The following is a 12,445-nucleotide window of genomic DNA, read 5'->3' on the forward strand; positions in this document are numbered from 1 at the left end:
TAAAAATAATTATAATAAAAATAAAATAAGTTTCTAATTTCCCACAATTCAATACCTTTAAAGTTGACTGCCAGAACTTCATGTCATCAAAAGCCGTACTACTCACCATGACAGGAGCGTTCAGGCTCACGCTACTTTACGCATACAGTAACCCTGAGCTGCGACGCACAAGCTTTGCACTGCAATTAAATAAGCAACCAACGGTCCTATTAAACGAACAGGAGATATGGTCTTACCACATGCGACTTTAAATACAAAATCGTTCAATCATTTTGTAAGAATCTTGACGTAGAAACGGCGTCTGCATGATTTGCGACGCCACCAAGTCCGTCATCAATAAAAAAAAAACAATTATATAAACTAGTGACCTCCATTTTGAAACAACAACTATCATTAATTTAGTAAAAAACACCAGCTGTAGAAATCCCGAAGGCTAAGACAATGTACACAAAATACTTTCTTTCTTCCCTGTCTTCCAACAGATTCCTAACAATGTTCTATGTTCATGAAAGATCATTATATGAAGATAACCCCGCCAAATCTTAAATAACTTTTTGTGTATTAGTTCCACAATGAAGTACAAGTCTTGCTGAACGCAACTGTCAACGGATTTACCACAAGAGGAGACTCACTCAACCGGTGTTTCAACTGAATTGATATATTTCAATTCTTAACATGTACAGTGCTATTCTACAGAAAGTGACCAAGTTGTATATATCTTATTTTCTTTTGACAACCAACGGGAACCACAGCCGTACACCCGGCCGTCCAATGTTCGTATAGAAAACAAAATCCAGCACGTCTCGCTTGCATGCCGCCACGGACAACCTGAAACGCCCTGTTGCTGGTGTTGCCTAGTGTGGGAACTGCTTATGGCGCAAAACGACGCCTCTGGGACTTCTGATGTGCATGAACAACTGTTCGTAAAAGAATCCTGCAGAAATATCCCTAAATTCTTTCATCTTGCTTAAAACTTTAGCATTGACCTTGTGCTGCACTTCGTTTACCTTTTTCGGAAAAGAGACTTATTTCGTACCAAAATATTCCTGGATAGAAGACAGCTGTGATTGCGACATTTGTTGCCTTTTCAAAATGGGCTTTACAAAAGATTCTAATTTACTTTAAATAATGTTCTCTTACTAGATAAAATGTTATTTTCATTCTGTCCTGCATGTTCAGTTTTTCACCTGGCATTTTGTGTGTCGCTTTGCTCAATAAGTGTAAAGTTACGGCACTTCACTTTATGCAGATATGGCATTTAGAACATCTTTTGCCGAGCAAATCTCCAAACGAATGAAAGCAAGAGCCATTACACGTTACAGGAATGTCAACCAGCATATTAAGTTGTGTACCTTGGGTATAGCGTGTGGCTATCTCCAGTAAGAGCTAATTATCGCCAATATTTTTGCCTAATAAACACATGAAATCTCATGACTCACGATAAGAATGAAAGCCTGATTCATGAAACATTAGATGAATATTAACCATCATGAGGAGTTTTGTTTATGGCGTTGCTCAACAAAGTAATGGTCTTTAAAATGATTAAAAGTATACATATTGAGCATGGAATTTAGTGTAGCAGTATTATAACAAGAGTAAAAAAAACACAATGATGTTAGTATGGATGTGAAATTGTGAAACCGAGGTCATGATGCAGGTCACTTTTGCTTAAGAGTGTAAAAAGGATTTTACTCCATAATCTTTAATTCAACTTTAACTCAAGTGATGAAATATGAAATGTTGTAAACTTTGAGGTGATAATAATGTTGGCATATGTCGAGGTGAAAAGTAAGGTATTGCCAACTATCGACACATTTCTGGTTCAAATTTATTCAAGACGCGCATTTTTAACTAAACTCATATTTTGAGCCAATCCCAATTGTTCTTTCTTAAGAATTGAGTGTTACATATAAATCTATCATAGATAGCAAACCGTTACCGCAACGTATTTGTAAAATTAAAACTTGGCCAATCTCTTTTAAATAAGGAGTGTGATATTATCTAATCTACGAGTTGATGCGAACTCAATAACATAATGGAAACTTTAGGATAAGCGAAGCATCCACATATTGCATTTTTGTTTTATTTTCAAAGCTGTAAAGTTCATCATCAGAACTGATCGGAACTTCCAAAGCTATGAGTTACACAATTGCATAATTGCTTATGCCTTATAATACATCTTAGATTTTATTATTTTATAGCGTTTTATGATTAGAATATCAAATGGAAAGCAGGATAATAACACTTTTCAGCCTTGGTGGCCACAAACCCTACTCACTTGCGCCAAGCTCGATCGTCATTCGCCTTGGTGAGATCGGCTTATGTTTTTCATTGACTGCTTTGGTGATAATTTGTTCTTAAATGTGTGTCCATTAACATTTTTAGTTTGTTTGTTGACTGCTTAAACACACATGAAAGGTAATAATACACATAAAATACATATGAAAGGTAATACACATGAAATGTCATAATACACATAAAAGGTAATACATATGAAAGGTAATAATAGCATGTTTTATATTTTCTCAATGTTGAATTTACATCGGTTTTGAAGATACAAATACTGCGATGTCCTGAAAATTCTGGAACTTCGCACATACACGATAGCATATCACAGATATACCGCATTCAAGAAAACAAGTTGTATGTGTGCACAATCTTGTACACATTAGAATATAACATTTAACTTAACATTTGCACTTCCAAAGAGGAAGTATACCGATTTATTGAAGCAAGCACTCAGAGATAACAAAGCCTCGTTAAGAATGCAGACCAATTCGGTATTGCACATATCTTAACTTAAATGCGGGCTGTTCCTTCAAAAAATCTAAATAAAGACATTTTGGAAACGCAATTTAGTACAAAATAAGCGGGTGTCGGTCGGATGTATCATGTATCATTCAGTAATGGACTAATGCTACGGTTTATTTCTCGAATATTCAGTAAGTGTTCTCATTTTAAAAGACTACAGATAACTGTAGATTGGTTGATTGATTGATGGTTGGTTCATCGAATGATTAAATAATTATTCTTTCTTGTAGCTATTGATTTATTATTAACTCTGTCATACCTATGCCTATAGATTAAGTATGTAATTACGTTAAGGCAAACGTTCAGTTGAGGAATGTATGCTACTTAGAAAAGCTATGAAATAGATAAAAAAAACTTTAAAGATGTGTGTGTGGTTGGTTATATCAACGTTGCATGTGATCAAACAAAGCGATTTACTCATAACTAACATTTGTTAAACTGTTTAAGAATGAAAGTTTCTGCATCAAAACACGTCGATAATCAACACACTTTCTTATAATTTACAAATAATTTTGTCAATAATTTCCCAATACATTTTCGATAAAAATGTTAGACTATAAACTGATCAGCAAACAAGAATGACAAAATGGATAAATAATGTAAATAAGCTATTGTTTCATTAATAGACCAATCAAAGTGAATAAATAAGACTAATAATAGTCAAGTTCACAATCTGCACATTGAATTTAGGATATATGTATTAAATACGATGTACGTTATATAAGTCATAGTCAAATGTCTGTTCTGTTCCGTTCTGTTCTGTTTTATGTTATAACGTCGGATGCAAAAAGCTCCCAATCAGGGTAAGATGTTTGAAGGAAGTAAAGATGTTTCGCACGGATTAAAGAAAACAATCTTAAAAGTAATTTAAAAGCTGCACTCTCACAGATTTACCATTTTCACAACTTTTTTTTATTTTTTGTCTTGCAAACGGCAAGTTTTTGCGTAAATGTCTGCAAACCAATGATATAAGATTGCTAACAAGAAATCAGATCGAATATTTTAATATTTCCGTTCGAAAATTAATGTTTTATGGTTTAAACCGTTACTAACGGTTTAAGAAAAAGGCATAAAACATCAATTTTTGAACTTAAATATAAAAATCTGCGATCTAGATTTTTGTCAGCAGTCTTGTTTAACTCGTTTCAATGGATATTCGTAAAATTTTGCTCGTTCCAAGACAAAAAAAAAGAAAAAAAGTTGTCAAAACCTTCAATCTGTGAGAGTGTAGCTTTAACTAGCTGCTGTTTGCTAAAATTAGAATAACAGAGATGCAAGCACCGAATGGACTGAGGGAAGCTCCTTCCAGTCAATCGCGCCAGACCAATTCACGACAGCCCCCTTCAGGCCAGTCCACGCCGCAGAGCTTGCTAAAAAAGAGTGGCGAAGAGAACTGCTCACCTCTAGAAAGCGCCTGTGTTAACATAGGCCCCATAGGAGAACAAGATGACTTGCAAGGGATATCCGAAATATGGTAGTACATTTGCTTTCATTCGTTTTTCTACTGATATTGAAATATTTTATATAGAAGTGATACGGCCATCTAACAGGAGAAGCACAGAAGTCCAAAACTGAGTTATAAAACGTGTTTATTTGAAAGCTTTCATTATCTTCATTTTCAGGAACATTCCAAGAGAAACTAAGACAAAGGAAAACAAGTCTTTGAAGTGCGATGACACATTTTTGAAAATGTGCAGAATTGTGCTCTTTTTTGTGTTGACGCTATTGCTGGTTTCATGCGGCATATTGCACAAGCTTTATTTCTTGACCCTTCTGAATAATCTCTCTCAGGTAAAACATACTTTATACTTTCCTGACCCTTCTGAATAATCTCTCGCAGGTAGAACATACTTAATATTTTCTTGACCCTTCTGAATAGTCTCTCGCAGGTAAAACATACTTAATATGTTCTTGACCTTTCTGAATAATCTTTCGCAGGTAAAACATACTTTATTTTTTCCTGACCCTTCTGAATAATCTCTGCCAGGTAAAACATACTTAATATTTTCTTGACCTTTCTGAATAATCTTTCGCAGGTAAAACATACTTTATATGTTCCTGACCATTCTGAATAATCTCTGCCAGGTAAAACATACTTTATATTTTCTTGACCCTTATGAATTATCTCTCGCAGGTAAAACATACTTTATATTATCTTGACCATTCTGAATAATCTCTTACAGATAAAACATACTTTATATTTTCTTGACCCTTCTGAATAATCTATCGCAGGTAAAAAAAAAAATACTGTATATTTCCCGACCTTTCAGAATAATATCTCGCAGGTAACACATACTTTATATTTACGCAATGAATTATGCTAGATTCTTTTAACATTTGAACGTTAACTGAGAGGCCCTAACGTTATAGTATGAACTATTCAAGCGTATTTAGGCTTACTGTACGTAAAAGAATTAACATATATTAACAGAACAGTAAAACAGACTACTTAAAATGTGTGGTACGTATAAAATGTGTTCGAAACTAGTTATCAACGGATAATAAAGGTCAATTCTGCACAAATATAAAGTGTCCATAGATGTTCTTCATTATTTATCATAAAGATATGTGTTGGAATCCCTATATTTCACTGTTTGACAAGTGTATATAGATTTAGTGTGTCTGTCCGCATAAATTCTCGCGCCATCCTAGGTTAGATACTACTTATATTTTATCATTTTAATTTAACATACCAACGACTGGCTACACTCAGTTCAGATTTATTTGCAATATATTTCTTTTAAATTAGTCATCAAATCCGTAGTTTTAAAGTTCCATTTCTTTTTTAGTCTAAAGTTGAAAACAACAAAAGGCGAGCAATTTCAATTCTCGTTTGTATTGCATGTTTTGAATTCTTCACATCTCTAATAACTCTTTGGAGAATAGTTTTCCATGATCAGAAGACAAACTGGACAAAACATCACATAGCGGTAAGTCTTTCCTAAATCGATATGAATTACATGTTTTAATGTAACAATATCTATGACACTCGTGTTATTAATATGATCGAGCTTAATATACATACTTGTTCATGTAATGGATGTGAAAAGACTTAAATTATCAACATATGCAGGTAATTAAGACAAACCCTAGTACATTTGTATTGGCTATTTTTAGACCGCTATCCTGCAGGTCGTGACCACTATCGGAGAGATATATTTGATCATGTATGCCCTTCCATTACTGGACAGTTTAAGGGCATGTTTAGTTCTAACAACACTACCAATTATTCCAAGCATCTGCCAGTTCCTGACTACAATTGGTCGGCTAAAAAGCAAGGGATGCATAAGAAAAGGTTTTTTTATAAAACTTTGTGTAGCTGGTTTCCCGGTTTTGGCACTGGCAGGGAGTGTTTTCGTTTACATGAAGTGGCTATTACCATTTGATAGAAACCTAAAATGGTTGTTACCAACACTTTTGGTGTTTAAGTCAACATGCTATTTGGATACTTTCCTTTTCTTAAGAAGGAGAACTGCAAATTCTACACAAGAAACAACAGGGGAGTCAGATTCCCATTCGGATACAAGTGAAGCTAAGATAGAAGAGAAACAGTACAAAACCGAACATAAACCAGAATTTATACGATTAACTGTTCGTTGGTTCACATGCTTAATCTTTATCATTTCGATAGTGTTGAATTTAGATGTAAAACTACTCGAAACAAATTCAAATCCAGTACAACAATATGATAATGAAAAAGAGACATCGTATTCGACGAATGATTTTTACCAAACAATTTTCAATCATTTGATGGAGTTTTATGATACGTATAAGTTTGAAATTAAAATAATGACATGCTCATTTGCAATTTCACAATTGGCTTCGCTTGCCTGTCGACTGTCAATGCAGCAATTTTCATTTGCGTTGCCACTCATTCTCACCCCGCCGTTATCGACAATTGCTGTTGTTAGACTTTCGTGCAATAACTTTCTTGAAAGTACCCAGTACATGGTCGGAATAAATCTGACATGTTCTATGCCTGAAGACGATCAGTTGAAGTTGTTCATCGCGAGTGAGGCTTTGGCTTGGATTGCTGTTATCACCTTAACGTGGTACATTTGGGTTCCTCGGGTCGAAAGAATGGCAAAACTGGAAAGGTTCGTTAAAAAAGATTTAGTTATTTTACTCTTCTAAAGACTCATGCTAGAATAATATGTTAAGCAATATGATAAATCTATACCTAAAGTTGTGTTTACTTAGTCGGATGATGGCCATATATAAATACAATATTGTATAACAATACATTTTATTTCTAAAATCTATACTAATTTCATTAAACAAATTAATGTATTAAATAATAAAAAAAAGTTCGAATATGTTTATGAAAATGTCGAATGTTACGTTTCTTCTTTAGGTTGTTTTCTGGCAGTATTTATGATTTTTTCTTCCCCGATTTGAACATGCTCCTTCGACGGAGAAATGACCATGAAATTGGAGAGCTACATACCGATAGTGTACGATCGAATGATGATGTTCCAAAAGTCATCATCTGCGTAACAATGTGGCACGAAACATGCAAAGAAATGTGTCAGCTGCTTAAGTCTATTTGCAGGTTATTAAATAACGTGACCATTATTTGAATTTAGAAATTGACCTGTTTCTTTGATGTCGTTTCGCTATTCCAATAACACTGCAAGATTTTTATTCATGTTTTTGTATCACCTTTTTACGTATAAGAATTCGATCAAATTTGTGGAGTGACGTTGTTTTGGAAATTTCAAAAAATTATATTCATTCCATAAATACATCGTTCTTTACTTATTAATAGCCTGATTATCCCTAAGATATTATGCATGCGTTGTTATTAGAATAGTTGGAATTCAATTTCTATTAACACATTTTTCAGATTAGATCTGCATTTATCAATTCGAGAGGAAGCCGACCACGTAAAAGAGGACGGAAACGGGGCAGACGGCGAGACACAAGACGCCGAAAAGAAAACACAAGACCCTGATAAAATTAACATTGAGGGTAAGCATACTGCACAAAGTATTCTAGGGGTATCAAGTGTTTGTGTGTGTTTCAAAGTAAACGTCTGTTGAAATACATATGCAATAACATGGGGGTTTTTAATAATGAAAAATGTATTCAAGGAGAACTCTTCTATTTCAGTTCAAATAGTATTTGACGATGCATTTTGCTCAACAAAAAACGGTCGTGAGGTTAATGAATATTTGCTCCAGTTTATGTCATGTTTGCAAAAGGCGGTTGGGTATGTAGTAAGTTTTATTCACGTGCTTAAACTGAAGTTGTGTTAGGGGTGTGTTTAGATGATAAATTGTGAGTAAAATTACTTGTGAGTCCTAGTTTTTTATATAGTATGTATGCAATGTTTTTGGAATTCTGTGCTGTTTTTCCATCTTTCTTGTTGATGATTTTTGGTTTTTATGTTCTATATCTTAGGCGTTTACCCAGTGCCATTAAACCGGGTATATGTGTAAACTTTTTGCTACTGAGCAATATATATTCAGACAAATAATATACAGAATTTTAAAGGAATGCCGGTTATATGTGTTTGCATCTCTTATTGATGAGAGTTAGTGTTGCAGTTTCCGGTTACCGTCAGGAACCGTATCACATCAAAAGAAGTCCAGTGGCGTAGCTACATATAGGCCTTGTAGGCCTGGGCCAACAACGTTTTTGAAAAATGACAAAATGGAAATTAACCCCAAAAATGCAAAAAAAAATATAGCTAATCAAACATTTTGAACAACTCAAAAGTTTGTTTTATCTTAACCAAAGTTTGGTGTTTATTAAAACTACAAGTAGGGTGTTTTGCTTGATTTTATTGTAATCATTGCAAATATAGTTAAGTGTGTGTAAAGCACATACAAACGTCCCCAAGCTCACAGAGAACCATCGGGCATACAAGTTGTTTAGGTCTAGTTACGCCCCTGAAGTCATATTCGTATGATATCATATTCGTATGAAACATATTTTTACAAACAGCTCCGTGTTGAAAGACAATGAGCTCTTGAACTGGAATAAAACATTCCAAAAGAAAATGACCCAGACACCTTATGGCGGACAACTCATGATACAACTCCCAGGCGGTACACAGATGATGGTGCATTTGAAGGATAAGAAAAAGATAAGGGCCAGAAAACGATGGTCCCAGGTAACAACCGTTATATACGACATGAGTTGACAACAGTTTATTGATATCGTTTGTGAGTGCGTGTGTGTGTATTTGCGAACGTGCATGCATGTGAGTGAGTGGTAGCATTGTATTGTTTCTGTATTGTCTGTTCGTTTGTGTTTCATTTGTTGCTAGTACGTTGTGTAACGTAACGAGAGCATGCACGGTTTATGGCTACTTAACGTATCCCTGTAGTTTCCAATGTTTTAATAGCTTAATTGATATAGTAGTCAGGTTGTATTAACAAGTATAATATACTTAATATCTACTATCTGCATAAAATTATTTTAGCTAGAAAACCTGTAAGAATATTTTATCAGATTTATTTCATAGTTGTGTTTTTCCATTTTATTTTCATTTGGCTTGTTCTTTTCCTTTTTCATCACAGGTGATGTACATGTACTATTGTTTGCTGTACAAAATGGGAAAGACGTATCCAGATACGATCAAAGACGAGGCAGGTTTTTATGTTTTTGATTGTATTAATCGTTGTGCATTTTTTTTTGAAAAATTATCCAAAAAAAGTATATCATTACTTTTTGTGCGCTATTTTGTCAACGTAAATTTTAATTTCCATTTTTAATTTATTTTATGATGAATCTTATTCCAAAAACAGCTGAAGAAAACATTCATTCTAACCCTTGACGGTGATGTAGACTTTGAACCGAAGTCAGTCCTACGGATGATGGATCGAATGAAGATGAACAGCCGTGTCGCAGCAGTTTGTGGCAGAATTCATCCTATAGGATCAGGTCGTTAGCTTTTAACAACTTTATTGACAAAAATATAAATATGCATTTACGTTAAATATGCATTAAAACACGATGATTACCTTTTAATTGTCATTTTATAGCTTATTGCCAATACTGTTTTAAAGTTCATTTCTTTTCTTTTTAAATTTAACATCAATTCACTTCAGGTCCAATGGTGTGGTACCAACAGTTCGAATATGCTGTCGGCCACTGGCTTCAAAAGGCATGCGAACATATCTTTGGTTCTGTGCTATGTTGCCCTGGATGCTTTTCTATATTTCGAGCATCTGCCCTCGTTGACGATAACGTCTTGAAAACGTACACTAAAGAGCCAGAGGAGGGAAAACACCTTGTGCAGTTTGAACAAGGCGAAGATAGATGGCTTTGCACTCTTCTCATTAAACGAGGATACAAGATAGATTACTGCGCAGCCTCAGATGCAAAAACGTTTGCGCCAGATAACTTTTGGGACTTTTTTGTACAAAGACGGCGCTGGTCACCATCAACAATGGCAAATATGATGGACTTGGTTCTTTCTTGGAAACAAATAGTCGAATACAACAGAGAAATCAACCATTTCTTTATGCTATATCAATTGGTGCTGGTTATAACAAGTGTGTTAGCTCCTGGAATTGTCCTTGTTATGATAGCAGGGTCATTTAGTTCAGTATTGAGCCTACCGCCATGGCATGCCTTTTTCGTAGCCGTGACTCCGGTAGTTTTGTTCGCAGTTTTATGTCTGACAGTAACTCAGAAAAAGCAACTCCTTGTGGCCGCAATACTAAGCACAGCATATACGTTTGTAATGGTTATTGTGACCATCGGCATGATTTTAAACATTGTGAGCGAGACAGTTCTTTCTCCTACCGTGATTTTCCTTATATTTGTCGGTCTAGTATTCTTGATATCAGCTTTGCTTCACCCTCAAGAGTTCACATGTTTGTTTCCTGGCTTGCTATATTACGTTTCTGTGCCTTCAACATATATTTTTCTGACTGTATTTTATATGTGCAATTTGCATGACATCAGTTGGGGTACTCGAGAATCCAAATCTCCATCATCCCAATCGGAAGGAGACAGTGGAAATAAGAAATCGCTTATGCGTTTGCTTCTCACTCTTGTTCAACATTTCCTGCAAGAAAAAATCGCTGAAATTAACTCCAATGGTTCAATTTTGGACCAGATTGAGAGACAACAAAGCGAACAACAAGGGGAAATGATAAATTATGCAGACGATTGCTACTGGATAAAAACACAAATAACAGACTCAAATCAAAAATTTAAAAAATACATACTCAACAAAGATGAGAAAACATTTTGGACGTATACAATTAACAAATACCTGAAGCCACTTGAAAGCAATAAGAAACTTCAAGAAAAATTTAATCGTGAATTAATTTCGTTGAGGAACAACTGCGTGTACGGTTTCTTTATCGTGAACTTTATGCTCTCATTAGCACTGTTGCAATTACAAGTAAGCAAGGAAAGTTTAGATGGGTTTTATATCGCGGGAAAATATGAACCATTATCAGTACTTTTCCTGTCTATTTTTGCAATTTTACTTTTGACCCAATTCATTTTTATGCTTTCCCATCGATGGAGAACGTTCTGCCATTTTATTTCGAGCACTGAGGTGTTTGGGTGCTTCTGTTCAAAACGAACAAAGACTAAAGCGCAAATATTCCAAGAACACTTGAAGGAGATTGAGCATGATTTGGAGGAAGATGAAGAAGCAGGTGAGCCACCGGTTGATCACATGAATGAGCCTGTTGTTAGTTATGACGACTTTGAGTGTGAAACGGTCGCTGATACGGCATCATCTTCATCAAGTACACCAAACTCAAGGAAGTTCAATATTTATCGTCACAGAATACACACTGTTCGCAAAGAAAAGCAACATAGACTGCCGATTGACGCTAATATGTACCGCCGAGGCGGTGATCAAGTTGAACGATCTTTTTTAAGACCTGGCGTGAAATACCCTAACAATAATTTTTACGAGGACAAAGACAATAAGTGATAATAAACTCCGCATTTAAAGAAACAACGGAAGTCACATCATAAGGCAAACATGTTTTTCTGCATTGAACTGTTTTCTTTTCCTTTAAAAGTATGCCTCATAATATAGCACTTAAAGAATCTGCTAAAAACCTCGTGTTTAAAACTGTTTTGATTTTGATTTTGCTTCATATTCATATCTGAACAACATCTGTAAATGTGAATATGTTTGTATTGTATGTACGGTTTTAATTATTTGTAAGGTTCATTAAATAAAACATGCACACATTTCCATTTTACAGTTGTTGCTTTTGAAAACACAATGTCGAATGATAAAGAATAGATGAACATTGTAAGACGAATAGAAGTGTTAGTTTAGACTTTTCAGTACCAATCATATCCAACAAGATATGATCTCTCGGAAAAACTACATGTATATAATAGTTTTATAACACTTTCATGACATTTTGACTAGATGCCCTTTTTCATCCAATCTACGTGTTTATGTTTTCCTTTCATCCATACTACAAAATGTAGTTCGCCTTAGACTTCGTTCAACCTATCTTTGGTCAATATATAAACTGCATCGTAACGGTGGATACTCATTCAATAGTTCAAAGGTTCAAAAACAGTTTAAAAGATCTGCTCAAAGTGAGTATAGAACCACAAATGTGCCCATTTTCATGAATAAAGAGGATAGCCGATTATAGTGAGAATAGTGATTATTAGCTTTTTGTATGATCGT

The 12,445-nt window shown here is 34.7% G+C and overlaps 1 protein-coding gene across 1 annotated transcript; it reads left to right on the forward strand.

Annotated features, from left to right (window-relative positions):
* The first annotated feature begins 2,864 nt into the window (after positions 1-2,864).
* On the forward strand, positions 2,865-11,991 carry LOC128225955 (chitin synthase chs-2-like). The gene is made up of 12 exons (XM_052935849.1): positions 2,865-2,942; positions 4,073-4,285; positions 4,434-4,602; positions 5,601-5,741; positions 5,929-6,908; positions 7,166-7,363; positions 7,658-7,782; positions 7,924-8,023; positions 8,761-8,929; positions 9,339-9,407; positions 9,567-9,702; positions 9,870-11,991. Exons 2-12 carry the CDS (start codon positions 4,083-4,085, stop codon positions 11,720-11,722), a joined length of 4,143 nt encoding a protein of 1,380 aa, XP_052791809.1. The 5' UTR covers positions 2,865-2,942; positions 4,073-4,082; the 3' UTR covers positions 11,723-11,991.
* The last annotated feature ends 454 nt before the right edge of the window (positions 11,992-12,445 follow it).

This window comes from Mya arenaria, chromosome 3 (genome assembly GCF_026914265.1).
Source record: "Mya arenaria isolate MELC-2E11 chromosome 3, ASM2691426v1".
NCBI classification, from domain to species: domain Eukaryota; kingdom Metazoa; phylum Mollusca; class Bivalvia; order Myida; family Myidae; genus Mya; species Mya arenaria.